General features: G+C 51.8%; 1 protein-coding gene across 1 annotated transcript in view; it reads right to left on the bottom strand.

Moving 5' to 3' along the window:
- The window catches only part of GSTCD (glutathione S-transferase C-terminal domain containing), a 74,633-nt gene that overhangs the window by 5,439 nt on the left and 50,430 nt on the right, over positions 1–18,764 (bottom strand). The window contains exons 6-10 of the mRNA XM_055142215.1: positions 8,748–8,863; positions 8,563–8,607; positions 5,407–5,535; positions 2,331–2,464; positions 1,282–1,312 (exon numbers count right to left, since the gene is read on the bottom strand). Of these exons, the coding sequence (XP_054998190.1) occupies positions 1,282–1,312; positions 2,331–2,464; positions 5,407–5,535; positions 8,563–8,607; positions 8,748–8,863 (455 nt within the window). The remainder of the gene's footprint in view (positions 1–1,281; positions 1,313–2,330; positions 2,465–5,406; positions 5,536–8,562; positions 8,608–8,747; positions 8,864–18,764) is intronic.

Below are 18,764 nucleotides of genomic sequence, written 5' to 3'. Positions count from 1 at the left end.
GTCGGTGCCCGCCCGCCCGATCCTTCCACAGCCGTCGGTCACGGCTCAGAGACGCCGAGACGGAGACAAGGAAGCAAAGCAAAGCACGGGCCGCCCCGAGAACATGCCGGGGCGGGGGGGGGGGGGGGCGGCCAGCCGGAGAGGCCCCGCACCACAGGGGGAGGACCCGAGCCTGCCAGGTGGCGCCGGGGCACGTGGGAAACGGGGTGCCTGGGGGCTCCCCACGCCGCGGGAGCCTGGCACCCGCCTCTCGTACTCCTCGGAAACTCCCCTCCTGCCTCCCGGCGAGCGCGTGGCGCCTGTTTTCAGGGGTCCCAGCCCTCCTTCACCTAACGGGCCCAGGCTGGGGGTTCTTCCCCAGGCCATGTTCTACTTATTGTCGAGTCTCTGGAGTGAGACGTGAGTCAGTCTCAATCTTGAGTTCCCAGGGGCCTGGCGCACCCCCCACACCCGGTCATTCCCCAGGGCGAGAAACCTGAGTCCAGGGAACAAATGCGGGAAGGTCCGGTCAGGAAGGGAATGAACGAAGGGAGACTTAGACCTGCCCGCCAGCGCCCTGGGCGTCCTCACACCGCACTGTCCCTGCGCTGTGCGTCCTGCAGACAGACGGTCAGCGGGCGGTGATGTCCACAGCGTCGCCAACTGCTGGCCGGAGCCCCTGACCCGAGCCTGCACGGCCGACAGCTCAGGGCCTGCCCGGCCGCAGCGTTTCCTTCCTGCAGCTCCGGCCCGAGCTCAGACAGGGAGACGCTGCCTTGCCCCCCGGGGTGAGGGGGAAGGGGCGGGAGGGCAGCCGGCCACGTTTAGACGGCACCTGCCCGTCACAGGAAAGACCCCTCCCTCCCGGCTGTCCCCGCACAGTGCTGGGGGGCAAACAGCCCAGGAGACAGTCGCTCCCGGCCTCGCCCCAGCCAGGGCCTCCAGCCCCAGACTGGACACCGGGCGCTTGCTCGGCGCTGTGGCCTCTGCTGACCCAGGGGCCGTGAACAGAGAAACTGGCACTGGCAAGGGGCACCGGCCCGTGCGGGAAGGGTCTGTCGGCCTCAGGGGCCGGCTCCCGGGACGCACTGATCCTGCTGATGAGCAACTAAATGGAGCGTAGAGGACGCGGCCACTGCAGGCCGAGGGCCAGGGACGGGCTCGGGCAGACGAGGCAGCAGGGGCCCCGGCGGTGTGGGCCCCGGTTGGCTGTCCAGGACCAACAGAACAGGCGGGCGACTGAAAACTGGGAAGGCGGGAAGAAAGCAGGAGGGAGCAGGAGAAGCCTGGGCCCGCGGTTACCTTGTAGGACAGCACCGCCTTGAACTGCTCGCTGCAAGAGAGAAGAGGCACGTCACTGTCCGAACGCCAGAGCTGAGTCACGACAAAACACACGCCCCTGACCCGGGGTGGACAGTGTTACCCTACACGCAAACCCACGCCGGCTCCAAGTGTCCTTCGGAGGGACGGCAGTGTGCCGTGGGGACACGTTGACAGCGCGGGCGTCGCTCATGGCGGCCACACCAGCGGCTTCAAGCGCCAGAGCGAGTCGCAGGATGGCCGGACGCCGCTGGCCTGCAGGGTCAGAGGAGCCCGGCCTCTCTCCCCCCTCGGGCGCCTGCAGAGGCAGGAGTGAGAGTGGGGGACTCTGGGCAGGTGTGGCGACACCCCAGGCTCGCTGACCGCCAGCGAAGAGTGCTGGCTGCTTAGGGCCGCCAAGAGGGACGCGCTCTACGTCACCGGGTTACGGGGTGAGCCCGGGAGGGCGGTGGCCGGGGAAGCGGTCAGGAGCCAGGCCAGCTAAGAGCTGGGGGCCTGGGTCACTCAGATGCGGCTGGACAGACTTCCCGTGACAGACAGAGCTGACCCATCCCATAATGCCAAAGGCCACAGTTCGCAGTAACGACGGAAACTCTGACAGGCTGAGCGAAGGGGGAGAGTGAAGACGCCCCCTTCCCGCCTGGCGGGGGACGACGGTGACAACGGTCAGGCTCGAGGGCAGTAGCCCCAGCCCCGGGTCCCAGCCTCCCTCCTGCACCTTCCCAGGCCGTGGGAAACCCGAGAGGGTGCACACGGGCAAACCCTGCCACTGCTGCTCCACTCCTCAGGTCAGAAAACAGACAAGAAGTTGGAGTCAACGGCCTGGGGTGAAACCTCGTCCAAGGGGCCAGTCGTGCTCGAGGACACCGAGACAGCCCTGCCCACAGGGCTCAGAGAGGGGCCGTCTTCCTCACAGAGCCGGTCAGCAGACCTGCCTGCTGGACGGGGAAGTCCTCACGGGGACAGCTCCCTGCATCGGACACCCCGCAAGTTCCGTATCGTCGGCCGTGGGCAGGACATGCACATCTCACCTCTTTGGGAAGCTGAACTTGGAAGTTCTCTGGATAAAACCGTAGCAGCAAGGCGACGTGACGAAGGTGGCCCGCGCTTGGATGCAGTGGTCGATCACCATGTCCGTGGCCACGCCACACGCGTGCAGGGCCACCTGGAAGGCAGAGCAGGCCTCAGCGCTACGCTCTTCCCGCCCAGGGCGCTGTCTGGTGCCACCTTCCCGCTCCTTTGGGGGATGACGATCCTTCACGAGCTTTCAAGTTAGGGGATTGTCCGATATAACAGTTATACGGCTTTAATTTGGTGAAACCAGAAGCTCTTCGTATTTATTAAGAAAACCAAGCCAGTTTCAATTGCAAATGAAGCATAAGATTCAAAGGGAAATCTGGATGCATGTGAAATGTAGACAGTTTAATGTGCACGTGTGTCCAAACTCGGAGCAGGGTGGCACAGCAGCCAGAGCTTCCTTAGCGTCAGAATTCCTAGTCTAGGACTCTGGTTAGCAGCGGAATTCCGAGCCACTTAAAATTTAACCTCTGGGCCTTGGTTTCCTGTACTATAAACCGAGGCCAATCATACTGTAACTCTGTTGAAAAAAATTAAACAAAAATGCACTTAAAAATCTTTGTAAATGCTGAAGGAATCTAATCAAGTAGGTGTTGTGTAAGAATCAAACCATAGCTATGTAGCGACTTCATAACATAATGATTCTAAACACTGATGAACGGCATTAATGATTTGGAGTTTATTTAAATTACGACGTAGTTATTTAAACCTCAACGGGCTAATTTAACAGGAAATAAAATGATGAATTGAAACCAGGATTAGGGTTTCAATCATTCATGAAAAAAAACTTAAAAATATTTTTAATGTTCCCGTATGTATTAAATATATCCATGTTGTAATAGGAACAACCATGGAAACTTAAAGAGAACAAAACTGGGCTCCATGAAATCAGATCTAGGAACTCTGAAGGATAAAGACTCGGGTCTAAAAATGGTTCAGGTTTTGACTTCATCTTGAGTAAGATGTACTGAATTACAGCTGTTTTTTCCACGGACAAAACTCTCAAGTGCGGAGGGAGTGTGTGGGGGTGGAGTGGGTGGAGTGGTTGCTTTCGGGGTGAAGCAAAGATTGTGGAAATTTCTGGATCTGAAGTAGCACCATTAGGGCCAGAGTGATACACAGTAGGGAGGGCGCTTGCCTTGGACACGGCCAACCCAGGCTCGATCCCCGGCATCCCAGATGGTCCCCAAGCACCATCAGGAGTGATTCCTGAGTGCAGAGCCAGGAGGAACCCCTGAGCACTGCTGGGTGTGACCCAAAAAGCAAAATAAGTAAATAAATAAATAAGAATAAACTTCATGGCACATGAAGTTTATTTGATGCCAATGCTCGAATTATCCCCTAAGCAAATTATTTTTTTGAAAGCCAGTCTAAATTCTAAGACTTTAAGCCATTAAAAGTCATTTTCTATTTATCTTGACAAAAGTGACCATGAGGGGGGAAAAAAAAAGAATGTTATTAGGAATGTAAAACAGCATCAGGTCCAAAGAGGCATACACATATTAGCTGGTGTTGGTGAAGTCCTGATTTCCATGTTGCAGGAATATGCCTGAATGAGTCATCCTCGAAGCCACGGACAGGAAGGAGCCAGGTGCCTGCTGGGTTGTGACCCCCACGACAGAGAGGGGAGGACAGCACCCTGGGGTGACTCGGCCACTGCAGGACCTCTCGCTGCAGAGCAGCGTTTACCTGTACCTCAGTCTAAGGAATAAATTCCGGTTCATTAGGGTTCTCTCTCATTTTTGTGAGTCTTGCCAGTGGTTTATCTAACTGTGTATCTTATAGTGATCCAACTAAAAATTAAAAAAAAAATTAAAACCGATACATGCTAACTTAAAGTTATTTTGAGTTAAAATTTTCCCGAGGAGATAGCTATAGTTTCCTAAGTTTTCTTATTAACCGTTTTTCTCTCATCAGATAGCCTTGGCTGTAGACAGCCTACTGCCAAAGAAAGCAAGCTGCATGCTTTATAAACTTCACTGATTCGCAGTAGCCAACGTTTAATAAACCACTGTGCTCGAAATCAGCAGTTCTATGACGGATGGGAGTGTCTGAAGCCCCTCGAGGCTCCTCGATACGCCGTGCTCGTGTGTCCGCTCACAGCTGGACACGCACACGGGCCTTGCCGCCCTGCGAAGGCTTCGGGAAATGCAGCTAAGGTCCTAAATGATGCAGGAGTATCTACCGCAGTAATAACACGACATCAAGACAAGAAGAAGAAGGGACGTGATTAATGAGCAGGAAAGACACGATAAAGCTCAGTGAAAGCAGGAGCTCCGTACCATGATCTCAACCATATTGATACATGGGTAAAACATCCCCAGGTGTGTGCAGAGGTAAAGGCCAAAAGTATTCGGCAGTGTTTCTCTCAGTGCCAGGAATACTAGTGGCTTCTTACTCATGCAATTATGCTTTTTATAAGTGAATTTTTTCTATAAGAATCTGAAACAATTAAACAAATAAAAGATGTAGCAAGAACTCTGGCATCTCAATGAAACTCAAATTTCACCAGAGAACAAAACACCCTGGATAAAATAAGCTGATGGATCACAGTTTAAATAATATTAACAATTATTAACAATTATCGTGTGGCAAACATTGTTCTAAGCTATGAAGGAAGTTCTTTTTTTTTTTTTCTCCTTTCTGGGTCACACCCAGCGATGCTCAGGGGCTGCTCCTGGCTCTGCACTCGGGAATTACTCCTGGCGGTGCCTGAGGAACCGTGTGGGATGCTGGCGCTCTTGATGCTATGACATTTAGAACCTGGGTCGGCCACACGCAAGGCAGATGCTCTATCCACTGTACTATCGCTCCAGCCCCGAAGGAAGGAAAGCTCTTGACTGCTAGAGGAACAACTGATCCCTCTAACAAGGCAGTAAGTTGCTATGTAAGACAATGTTCGCTAACATACGTTATAGACACAAAATAAAAGGGCTAAATATCTTTGTTTAGCAAAGCAGTAAGAACTCGTTTATGCTAAGCATATAATTTTTTTCTTACTAAAGACATTGAAATTGCTTGATTACTTACCCCAATATTAAACATCCCTGTAAAATACTCCATATTCGCTTGGATGAACCAAATGTTGCTTAAACCTAGTTCATCGCTTCTCTTCTTAGCTCGGATTAATGATAATTCCTTGTTTTCTACTAATATGACCTAGATTTCATGCAAGAAATAAAAGAATATTCAGTAACACCATTCAGACCTTCTGGCAAAGTGCTGCTACCTTATTTCATAGCTTTACTAACGCAGAGCATACCACGTTCGTTCTTATCCTGTGCCAGGAATACACCAGCAACACAGGACAAAAATGAACGTGGCCGGGAGCTCCTGATGCTAAGGCATTTAGCATAGACACTGGGCAGCGTGGAGTGACATGGGGAAACAGCCAGTCCCAACACGGTGAGGTGTGTATGAAAGATTTCTAACGTGCCATCTATCCCAGCATTCAGCTCTGAGGACTAGGGAAGCTTTTTTTTTTTTTTTTTTTGCTTTTTTTGGGTCACACCTGGCTTTGCACAGGGGTTACTCCTGGCTCATGCACTCAGGAGTTACTCCTGGCAGTGCTCGGGGGACCATATGGGATGCTGGGAATCGAACCCGGGTCAGCCATGTGCAAGGCAAATGCCCTACCCAATGTGCTATCACTCCAGCCCCTTTTTTATTGTCTGTTTTTTAAAATTTTTTTTTTGGGGGAAGCTTTTATGAAAGTAGCATTCACTGAAGCCTTAAGAATGAGAAATCGGGGCTGGTGATATGGCACAACGGCGAGGGCACGTGTCTGTGTGCAGCCAACCCTGGCTTGGTCCCTGGCCCCAAACACCGGATACTGCCAATTGCAGCCTGAGGCTGCCACACTGTGGCTGTGGCCCCAGGGGCCCTGGACACTGCTGGGTGTGGCCCAGGGGCCCTGGACACTGCTGGGTGTGGCCCAGGGGCCCTGGACACTGCTGGGTGGTCCAGGTGGAAACAGAATTAAAAACCTGGCACCCGAAGGGGCTGGAGTGATAGGACAGTGGGTAGGGCACTTGCCAATTCCCGACATTCTCTACGGTCCCCTGAGCCCCATCGGGGGGACTCCTGTGTGCAGTCAGGTGAACCCCGGAGCATCACCGGGGGTGGCCCCAGAGCAGAACAAACAAAAGAGCAATGCAGCATCCTCCAGAGAGATCACAACCAAAAACTCTGTTCCATTTCCATTTTTATCTAAAAGGAGGAACTGACTAAATATGGCAAAAAAGCAAAAAATAGCACACTTCTAACCAGTAGTGACAACATTTATATAAATTATGAAGCGATTCCTCCTCCCCTCTGGAAGAGCCCAGCAAGCTACCGAGAGTATCTCGTCCGCACAGCAGAGCCTGTCAAGCTCCCCGTGGCGTATTCAGTATGCCAAAAACAGTAACAACAAGTCTCACGATGGAGACGTTACTGGTGCCCGCTTGAGCAAATCGATGAGCAACGGGATGACAGTGCTTAAGTACATGGTAAGCAGTCACTAGACTACAACAATATTTAAAATTATTTGCAATCGGGAAACACTGATGGTACAATACCGCAAAAGCGAGAACTAAAATTGGCATTTTGAGCTTTGTAACAATGAGCGCCCTGTGACCAGTGACACGAGGAAGAGGCACCGGGCAGTCGGCGCAGCTGGCCTCCCTTCTCTCTTCCTAACGTTTGTTGTTACTGCTCTGATTCTGACGCCACCGATACAGCTGGGATAGCCAAGGAACTCTGCGAGTCTCGGAATCTAGACGTTCTAGTGTGAACTCATGTGGGAACCAGGGCCCGGGGGCAGGAGGCCGGATGCTGCTAGTCTCAGACGGCGACTCTATGGAGCACAAACTATCCTGTCCATCATTATTTTACTGAGCCCCAGCATAGATATCTTTGACGACAGTCACCTTAAAGCAGCCCTTTCGGAACCCCGGCCCACAGCGACTGCAAACCACCTCGGGGCCACGGAAGCGCGTCTTTACCAGCCTTGTTCCAGGGACGCATCCATAGTCTCGAGAGGGAGCAAAAACCAGCTGCAAAAACTTAAAGAGATCAGCTAGCTAGAGAAACTTCTCAGACACGCTTACTGGCCGCGGCCTGTGGGGCACCTGAGGGGTGGCCAGTGCCCACCCAAGCCAAGCCACGGCAGCCAGAGCTGCGGCCTCACCTCTGGCCAGGCTCCATCACCTCGGGACCACTGAGCCCCACAGGGAACCTCACCTGGGCAAAGTCTCAGGCACGCGGTCCCTGTGGCTGAAGGGTCCTTGTGTTCTGGGAATCCAGACGGGCCACCTCCCCCTGCTTCCCTGTACTTCTGGATGCCTTGGCAGTCATGCTAGGAACCACCTCTTTGGCCGCCACATACAGTTAGCAGTTAAGAATTTAACTCCAGGGGATGAGGCGATAGCACAGTGGGTAGGGCATTTGCTTTGCACACGGCTGACCCGCTTTCGATTCCCAGCATCCCGTATGGTCCTCTGAGCACCTCCAGGAGTGATTCCTGAGTTCAGAGCCAGGAGTAACCCCTGTGCATCAAAGGGGTGACTCAAAAAGAAAAAACAAAACAATTTAACCTCCAGCTGGATCAACCAGTTAAAAACTCTAGATTTTTCTGGAGTGTGCGGCTGCATTCACAGCCACACATCTCCAAACTGCACAACACCAACAATCCAGTAGTAACACACCAGATTGGATGAGGTGCAATTAGAAGTCAATCAATCTCGACTAACAAAACCATTAACACAGAAGCTTAACTTGTGACAACAGTAAGTCCTCAGACTTCATATCCGCCTGGTAAGATACAAGTTTCACTAATTTTCCTTTAAGGAAATAGTTTTTTATTATTTTGTTAGCTGTTTACAGGTAACAGCCAATATAAAATAAATTATGTTGGTCCTGCTACCAGGGCAGGCTGGAGGGGTGGTCGGGAAATGGAGGCCGTGGCGGCGGGGAGGGGCCAGTGGTGGAAGGGCTGGGGCTGGAACACTGAACGCCGTAACAAAGCATCATGAACAACTGTGCAAACCGCGGTGTTCAGATCAGCGAGGGGGAAAGCAAGACAACAGCCTTTCCAAAAGCTGAGAACTGTCCCGCGGCGCTTCTTTCTCAGCCCGAGATTCTGTTTGTACAAAACGTGCTGCCCTACGCTGGCCCGGGGCGATGCACAGCGGGTCCCTCACGTACCTGGCACAGGGGCAGCACGTGAGCGAGGACGATCCCGACGTGGCCCTGTGGAGAGCAGAGAGGGCGTCACCTGTGGTCCCGAGATGCTCGCGGCTCTGACGCAAGAGAATCTCGCCGAGAGGGGGCACGACCCGACCGTCAAGGCGCATTGGCCGCGGGACGGAGTCAGAGGACAGATACGCTACCCCACCGCTGCAGAAGTCCACGATCCGGTCCCCCGGCTTGGCCTGCTGCGTCACCACGGAGACCAGGTTGTTCAGCTGCTGCTGCTTCCTCAGGGCCCGGTCGCTGGACATCTTGCCTGGGAAGGACAGAGGGGAGATGAGACGCGCCCGGGCAGACGGTCAGCGCGCAGGGGCACGCCAGGGGCACAGACCCAGCCCGGGAGAGCCTCTGCTCGGCTGCCTCCCGCTCCTACCCAACCCGAGGGGAGACGGACGGGAGGCAGCCTGGCTAGACAGTGCTCGGCGAATGTTTCCCGGGTAAGTGAAAATAAACGGCATTTCCTTCCGTCCCTCTTGGAAACACACTGCGGTGATTACCTAACTTCAACACATCGAAGAGATCTACATGGCAAGAACAAACACTCCCGTCATCGAACTGGCATGATCCCGGGTGCTCAGAGCACCTGGAGTTAAGTGTCACCTTGTCGGAAATGTTTCAGCGGTTCTTCTCACTTAGGGGGAAATTAGATTTTCCCATTTCTGCTTAGAAGCTTCCTTCCCTCATGAGTCAGACAGAAAAAAAAAGAAAAATACAGTTCGAGATTAGAGATAGGGCATTTCCGAGCACAAAATGCCTTGGGTACAGGAGCGTGAAAGCATCATAACTTCCTTCTCAGCCACTGGTGAGGTCCACAAAGATACCTTCAGCAGAATGGACAAAGTTATTTGCTTCTGCATATTTCAAGTGCACTTTTTAATTTAATTTAATTTTTTTATTGAATCACCATGTGGAAAGTTACAAAGCTTTCAGGCTTAAGTCTCAGTTACACAATGCTCGAACACCCATCCCTCCACCAGTGCAAGTGCACTTTTTCAACATCACGGTTAAGAAAATACGGTGAGACAGATTAAAGGAAAAAACCCAGATGACGTCTTCAGCTTGATCAGAACTGACTGAGAGCAGGTTTCCTTGCTGTTTTCAGAGGGAAATGGCATGACTTTTTTCTTCTTTTGTTTTCGCTCTTTTTTTTTGCTTTTTTTTTGGGGGGGGGGGTGTCACACCCAGAGATGCTCAGGGTTACTCCTGGCTCTGCACTCAGGAAATATAATTATTTCTGGCAGTGCTTAGGGTACCACATGGGATGCCAGGGATCTAATCTTGGTCAGCCTCGTCTACCCACTGTACTATAGCTCTGGCCCCATATTTTTCTTCATTTTTATATTACTAAATTTAATAAAAAGCATCAGGAAATTTTCTTTTTTAGGAAAAAAAAGAAAGTGTGGATTAAAAAATTTGTCATGAATTACGAATCATGAAATCCCGTTAATCACCGATTTCTCGGGCGGGCTCAGTAACATCTCATTTCGTCCTTTCCCTGAGATCTTAGAAGTCCATCTCGACTCGGCCCTCCCAACGATGTCGCACTGGGGGCTCTTTCAGGGTCAGGAGAATGAGATCCAGCTTATTACTGGATTTTGCATATGAATACACCATGGGAAGCTTGCAAGGCTGTCCCATGTGGGCAGGAAACTCTCAGAAGATTGCCAGTTCCTCCCAGAGGGAGAGTAGGCTAAAGATATCGCGCTGCTGGGAGCTTGCTTTTAAGTCTCTCTCTGGATGTTGGCCGTTGATGGGATTACACACACCTGGGTTCCTCTGTCGGTACCTTCATGCATGAGGCCTAAAGGTATATACATAATTTATTTTTTTCTTTTTTTTTTGCATGAAAAAATTTGTATGAAGAAAAAATACACATATTCTCAAAATTCAGGAGCATTATTTCTGTACGTATGCACTCCAGCCATATCCATAAGCTCATAAAGGCCCAGGCTACAGACAAAACATCATGTTACACAGCTTCCCATGTGATTACAGTGGTGTAAGTTTTCACGGCTGCATAGTATTCCTCCGGCTATCCATAGCAATGCGCATGTACACGGTTTCCTGCTGCAATGTGTGCCGTCATTCTCAGGATGGGGACACTGGGAATGGGTGTCCACCCTGCACACCAGCCTGCGCTAAAGTAGACTGGCACGGGGAGCATGCCCCTTGGCACGCCTTCTGCGTATAGCTCTGAAGCCTTGGTCTACGGTTCATCTTTTAAAGTCCTTTTCAAACGCAGCCTTTCCTTGGGATTTGCCTTCGGAGGCTCGACTCTGCATTAGTAGAACAAAACTGACTTTTGGCAGGAAAATGAGGCCTTCAGAGGCCTCCTGCTCCTGCCTCGGGCCTCCTGTGCCCCCAACTCTCAGGGGTCATTCTTTGAGTGTGTCGTGCTGCTGAGTCTCAATGTATCTGCTCTTTGCTTAAACCCTATTGCACAGCTTTAGGACCCCAGGAAGTCAGTCCCTACCTTTCCTTGTTCCTGGATGCATTTTTTTTTTCACTTTTTGGGTCACACCCGGAGGCAATGCACAGGGGTTACTCCTGGCTTATGCACTCAGAAATTACTCCTGGAGATGTTAGGGGAACCATAGAGGATGCTGGGAATTGAACCCAGGTCAGCTGCGTGCAAGGCAAATGCCCTACTTGCTGTGCTATCACTCAGGCCCCTTGTCTGCATTTTCATGGATTACTTTTTAAATATATTTTTTTAAAGGCAGAATAAAAAGTTACTTTTTCCAACTCTATTATCCAATAGAACTATCTTTTATAAAACTTGTTATTGTTTGATGTTGGAATATAGCTCTAAATATTTTAGGCCTGACTTTGGTTTGTCCTTTCTCCCTTGCTATAAAGACTTTAGCTTTATCTGGTAATAATCTCTAAACAATTCTAGACTACATTGGTATGTCCTGGTCCCCTTGCCACTAGGAGCTTAGGTATATCAGTCACACCCATCAAAGTGCTCCCGAGTCACTTCCATTCCTTTGTTTATCTGTAACCACTTCTACCAGTTAATCGGCTCTTCCCCTAATCAGACTCTGTTAATTTGTAAGGTCAGACCTTTCTAGGACAATGAACTTGTATTATAAGTTAATATTGCCTTTCTCCTCTCCTTATGTCTTTTGAATAGTTTACTTTAGAGCAATGTCCTTTTTATATGGACTAAGAAAGACAGTTGTTAATATGCTTTGGTAACATGGGATTTAATTGGCTTCGAATATTATTCACTCCCGGGCATCTGCTTTCTCGACTTAAGCCTCAGCTGCTCTTACTTCCTAGCACCCCCAAAAGCAGGGTCCTGATGAGGGATGGGACGGACCCACGGCAAGCGGTGAGTTGTGTGCTACCGTGGCATTGAGATGGGCCTGGCCAAAGCGCCTAATGTTTAACTATATGTTAAGAGCTTGGTCATGGACATGTCATGTCATGATCCAAAAACAACGACGAGACTAGGACCCTGCCAGGGATAGGAAAGACTAATCTGGCCTGAGCACTGTAGTCGGAGATCGAGATGACCCCAGGAGAGCAATTCTATAAGCTTAATGTATCTCTTGCTATGTCCATACAAAATGATTAATAATATGAATACTTATATGTTAGTTGGACAAGGAGAGGAGAAACACACCCATGGGATTCCACTCTTGGGTGGGTGTCCTGCTGAAAGAGAATCTGTCCTAGTAGAAGCATCCCCTAAGGGATAGAACTTTACTCCCCATTGATTGTGACCACACCTATGCGTAAGCCCCAACCCCTCATGCTGTGGGATTTAAGTAGGCTGTGTGAGTGGGCTGAGGGGTCAGTCCCAGGGTCAGTCCCAGGGTCGAGTTCGAGGGCCAGTCCTGGGGCCTGTCCCCGGCCAGTCCCAGTGCGAGTCCCAGAGCCAGATCTGGAGAAGCCAGATCGAGATCGAGATCCGGAAGAGAAGGAGAATGAAGTAGCATGGGGGAGAAGGAAGCAGGAGGAGACTCAGAGGAGAATGGAGATGGGAATGGAATAAACTGCAACTGAGACCAACCAGCCTGGCCCTCGTTCCTTCCTTCGCCTGCCTCATCATCGCCATCAACCTCCCCAGGTTGGGGGAAGCGGCTGGAGACTACCGAACGCGGGTGGTGGGAGAGACAGAGCGCCGCTGCCCAGTGCCCTGTGCCCGGTGCAGTGCGGTGTCCCCCTCTCTCTTTTCTTTTTTGTGTTTTTACACAGTTTATTAGTGAAAAAGTTTTCTTATTACAAAATGGTACATAGACACAATTAATTTAATTATCCACCAGAATCATTAGTTCAAGTGACTTGTTTCTTTGGACTAGACAGATTATTTTCCCTGAAAATACATGAACTTGGGCCCAGTTAGTTAGAAAGAGTATTAGAAGACAAATAGAAAAAAATTAATAAAATAAGTAAGTTTTCTCTGCAATTATGACATAAATTTCCAGAGAATATGCTAACTGTAGCAGACAAATGTTGTATTACCAAAAAACCAAGTTAGGTATCAATGCGATGCCTGTGTTTGTTGAAACTGTAAAAGAAGTCAAGTATGAAAAATATTTTAGGGATAGACGGGAAAAGTTTTCTAAAAAATTCTGTGGTGGCAAAAGACGGCAATAATAAAAATCAAAAAAGCAGCAACAGAATTCCTAAGGAAACTCCAGAGGGAGACACGACACCCAGCACCCACGTCCAGCAAACACTCGAGCAGTCCCTCGGGCCAGCACCACCCTGCCCGCCAGGCTGCCCTCAGGGACAACACTGGGCCCACACCGGGACACGCGCACGAGTGTACCTCGGCCCTCACCCACCGTGAGTCGGCAACCAGGGCGGCCCGAGGCCTTCCAGCTCACCCTGGGGGCCGCTGCCTCACTGGCCGGAGATGGGAAGCTCGTCTCGTGACCCGAGGAACCGTCATCCCACAGACCACTTCCTGGGTCCACGCAGGGCCTTGGCCTACTGCCGCGGGTATGGGCATCCGGCCATCCCTAATGGGCTCCACTTACACCTCGTCTAATCACTACACACCATTTTAACTTAGAAAATGTCGTTTACTAGCACACTATACAACGCATGTTAACAACATGTGTCACCCTCTGACATAACTGACAACGCTTTGCTCACACCATGCTTTGGAGTTTATGAATTTCCTGCAGTTGGGCCGGCAGTCGGGAGGAGGCTCCCTGCGCCTCACGGTGGGTGCTGGGCGCTTAGTGAGCGGGTGCACGGGGCAGGGTGCTCCGTGCTGAGACTCGTCTCAAAGGTGGGACTTGGGGCCACACCAACAGTCCACAGGTAGCACTCCTGTCTTGCACGGAGACCCAGGAGTAAGCCCCGAGCAGGCACGGCCCCCAGACAAAACTAACACCTCTTTCATGCTGTTTCTTGAGCATGATTGTGACTGTGGCTTCAGAACTCCACCCCGAGGCCCTTCGTGTGAGTGTGTAAGGGAACGGCTGCCTCGGAGCGGGGAACTGAGGGACGGCCGTGGAGCTACATCTCAGAGGAGGCATCCCATCCCGCAGACCCAGTTCTCAAATGCAGTTTCGTTTCATTTCTCCTCTAGATAAAACTCCCAAGGAAAAGCTTGTCAGTGAAGAAGATTAATAGAAGCTTCGGACGCTCACACTTTGGAATATATTACCAACCGCTATCTGCAGGCCCTGAAAGTCACTCTGCTTAATGAACTGACCCCCGAGTGTCACCCTTTCCAGGAGGAGACCGTCTCCCACCCGGAGATTCACAGAAAAGGGACACAGGGAACCGAGCAATCAGTGTGTTGCAAAATCGGATTACCCAGGGGGAAAGCGGTGAAACTAGATTGGGAAGCAAACGCTGACTCAGCATCACGCCCCTCCACCCGCTCGTACCTACGTTAGAATAACCTTTTCTAAAGAGCAATAACTGAAACTATTTAGGCAAGATGCTGGGTTGAAGAATAAGAGTTGAAAAGTACATTCACTTTATTTGCTGAACCAAAAACTTGTTTTGCTTATAGGAGAAATACAGTGGAGGAGAAATTTAAAACTTTCTCATTCCAACCATTTTTTCCTATAACACTACTAAGACATTTGACTCCAGAATACCAGAACCCAGAGTTAACTGGACACATATATTTGTTATTTCATTCAACCAACAGTTATACCGCACAGAGTAAGCAAAGAAACTTTTCTTTACTCTGGAATTTCGTGAGATTTTGCTAGATAACTTCAAGTTCACAGTATCTTTCATGCTGGCCACAAGACCAAAAGGCCAAACAGAAATAATTGTAGAAAATGTAGTGGTTTATTTCTTCTTCCTCCTCCTCTTCCCCCAGAGGCGTCAGTTAAAAAGAGTGAAGTACTTTGACAATCTTGATAATTTTCTGAACTTGTTCCGATAACCCGCAATTTGGTTTCCAATTTGCTGTATTTAGGTTCAGTGAATTTTTCCACTAACCCCCAAAAAGTTAAGCTCTAACGTTCTCGGAGTCAACTGAGGTAAAGAATAGTGTTTTTGGTGTATTCTAATCCTTCATTTAAATAAAAACAGAAAACCTGAGTCTAAGGTGACAGGCCGCCCCTAGCAACCCTGAATATTCCTGTACACGTGACGTCCCCGCCTGCCCCCCGGCCGGCATCCTGACAGCTGAAACGCCGTGATGCAGACAGAACACAAGGCCCGTTTCTGGCACCTTCCGTCTCCTGTCTCTCTGTGTGAACACGGGGCACCCCCCAGAGCCCCCGGCAGCCTGCGCCTGCGCCCTGGCGCTCCCGGCCCCCCGCCCTGCTGAGACCCGCTCCTGGACGCAGCCCCGGCTCGGGCGGTCCCAGACAAAGGCCACACCCCCCCACTGCAGGTGGGCACCGGGCAACAGCGCGCTGGCACCCCTGCCAGGAAGGTTTCCTCAGGGCCTGCCAAGGGTTTCACCTCATCTGACAGGGAAGCAGATGTAATCTGAGGACAGTCAGCAAAGTCTCTGACCTAGATTCCTTTTAAAAAGAAAGAAGGCCGCCAAGATGTGATCCCGGGGCCACACGTGTGTGCGGCCTCTCCGCAGCTGCACAAGCGTGACTCCAGGCGCCAGCTGAAGTTTTCGGCATGGGCAGCTCCTCGCAGAGTGTCTCCAGCCTGAGAACTAAGCCTCGGCCCCATACCCGCCCAGGAGGGGACCAAATCCCTCTCTCCTCTCTCCCTCTCCCTCTCTCTCTCTCTCTCTCTCTCTCTCTCTCTCTCTCTCTCTCTCTCTCTCTCTCTCTCTCTCTCTCTCTCTCTCTCCTCCCTCTCTCTCTCTATCTCTCTCCTCCCTCCCTCCCTCCCTCTCTCTCTCTCTCTCTCTCTCTCTCTCTCTCTCTCTCTCTCTCTCTCTCTTTTTCCTTACCGGGGTGAAGGGCGTGGGGACCGCCATATTATGACGACCACAGATGGGGTTTACAAGCTTGCAATGATCCAATATCTGGAAGAAATCTCCCTGGACTTAGTTGCTAAAGTACAGAAATCCAAAACCGCGCGGCCGCGACCTCATATCTTTTCACAACAGGTCTGACTAGTGGGGTGCTCCTAACAATAATGGTGAGGTTTGTGTTGAAATATTGAATGTAACCATAGTAAACAGAAAGTAAAGTGAAATTTATCAGTTACATGGCGGGGGGGGGGGTGCGGGGGTGGGATGGGAACTGTGCTTTTTTTTTTTTTTGGTGGTGGGATATGGGCACTGGTGAAGGGATGGTTGTTCCAGCATTGTATAACTGAGACTTAAGCCTGAAAGCATTGTAATTTTCCACATGGTGATTCAATAAAATAAAATTCTTAAAAAAAATAATAAAATAAAAAATAAAATAAAAAGAAAGAAAAAAATCAGTACTACGAAAGGCAAAAAAGAAAAGGAAATTAAAGGCCAGAGCTCAAAGGACATCACAGAAAACAACTAAAATAAATGCATAATCCTTGACTGGATACTGAGAGAGAGGGGGGGAGAGAGAGAGAGAAGAGAGAGAGAGAGGAAGAGAGAGAGGGGAGAGTGGAAAGAAGGAGAGAGAGGAAAGAAGAGGAAAGGAGAGAAGGGAGCAGAAGAGTGAGAAAAGGAGGAGAGAAAGGGAAGAAAGAGGAAATAAGGAGAGAGGAGAGGAGAGAGGAGAGAGACGAGAAAGGGAAGGAGGGAGAGGGAGAAGGGGGGAGGGGGGAGGGAGGGGAGATAAGGAAGAGAGACGGAGAGAACCATCAAGCCGGGGTCAGCCAACGTGATGCTGCTGACCCACGGCGCTCCCGTGTGAGACCCCCGAGTGCTGTCACACTGGAGGGTTCCTGGGGAAGACGTGGGGTGAAAGGTCAACGTCCTTCAAACATTCAACACTTGAAGGGCTTTACAAGTGTTTCGGGGAAAACGCGGGTACTGAAGAGACGGCAGAAGACAGTCCCAACTGCTGAACCACAGGCGGCGCCGTGTGCTGCCCGCAAGGCCAAGCCTGGCAGGGAGGCAAACGCGCAGACTAAGGTCTGGTTTAGAAGCGAAGGGGCCAAGCAGGCTAAGCAGAACCAAGGAGTCTGTAAACTGGAAGCTGCCTTTGCACACCTGCTACGGGGGGAAGGGCAGATGCCGAGGGCGGGAGGAGCAGACGTCCAGGAGAGGCCGGCGGGGGACTGTCCCACCGACGGGACACAGGCTGCTCGGCGTGTGCAGACACCCTCCCGCCTGGGAGACGACGGGACCTTGGGGGACGGGAAGGGTGGACGGCGCCAGGGGCCCCGGACAGAGACCCGCGCGGTCATGAGGACGGAGCAAGCCCCGGAGCGCGTGTCCAGTCCAGGCCCGTCACGGGCAAAGACACGGAGGCTGCGGTGGCCTTTCCCACTGATGGGACAGGAGCAGGGAGGGCAGATGGCGAGACAGTGACCACAGCCAGCTGGGCAGGTATAAGGGCTAAGCGTAGAGACCGTCCACGGGTGACTCATGTACGGGAGTCCCATATCGGAACAGCCTCCCGGCCCAGGGAGAGCACAGCCAGTAAGGCGCTTCCGTGTGGCCCAGCCAGGTCCGATCCCTGGCACGCGAGCATCGCCTGAGCGTGCTTATTCCTGAGCACAGAGTCAGGAGTAAGCCCTGAGCACGGCCAGGTGTGGTCCAAACCCAACACCACCTCCATAGAACCATGAAAGAAAAGTAGGTCTTAACTACTTAGAACTGACGGTCACAGCCGTGGTCACGGCTGGTCTCACTGGAGGGACGGCTGGGAGGCACGCGGGTTCCGACCCGCTATGCCCGCTCTGGGCCTCCTGAGGGACAGGCAGCTACTGGATCCGACGCTCTCGTGAAGACTGTTCCGGACCCCTGGAGCACGCGGGGCCTCGTGCTGACCAGCAGCAGCGTCGGGGACGAGAGAAACGACGGCCCCAGGGACTGCCGTGCGGCCACCCTGAGTGTGTCCACTGGCCAGCCGCAGCAGGATGGCCTCTGAGAAGGGCAGGACAAAGGGCTCCCGCGGCTGCACCACTGCCCGGGCCCGTCTTTCAATGCCCCCGGACATCCCCACTCCGAGTGGAAAAGCGCACGTCGCTGGACCTGGCCTTGGTCTCTAAGGAGATTAGCTTCAGGAGGAGGCAAGTACACTGGAGGGTAGCACAGTGGGTAGGGCGTCTGCCCTGCACGCGGCCAACCCTTGTTCGATTCCTCCGTCCCTCTCGGAGAGCCCGGCAAGCTACGGAGAGTATCCCGCCCGCACAGCAGAGCCTGGCAAGCTCCCCGTGGCGTAGTCGATATGGCAAAACCAGTAACAACAAGTCTCACAATGGAGACGTTACTGGTGCCCGCTCAAGCCAATCGTCGAGCACCGGGAGGACAGTGCGACAGTGCGCCGGTTTCCAGGAGGAGGAGGAGCATTCTGCAGAGAGGGGCCTCGCACAGACGTCAATAAACTCCCGCCCAAGTCACCTGCCCAAAAGTTAAAACTTAGGGAACGAAGCAGAGTGTGTATTCTACTTCCTCACAGAACTACCGATGAGTCAGAGTCCTCTTGGGTGGACAGTGCTTGGAAACCCTCCAGGGCGTCCAGGGGCCCCGCAGACCAGCGCCTCTCCAGCCTCTCGGACCCCAGCCCGCTTCAGACCTTGCTTCCTTCCTGCGGCTCCCCATCTACCAGATGCCCACCTAGTATCCCAGGGGGCCCAGAGCCAAGAGTTGGGGAGCCAAGCCA

This window comes from Sorex araneus, chromosome 6, assembly GCF_027595985.1.
Source record: "Sorex araneus isolate mSorAra2 chromosome 6, mSorAra2.pri, whole genome shotgun sequence".
Classification (NCBI taxonomy): Eukaryota; Metazoa; Chordata; class Mammalia; order Eulipotyphla; family Soricidae; genus Sorex; species Sorex araneus.
This window is presented reverse-complemented; position numbering and strand designations above follow the sequence as displayed.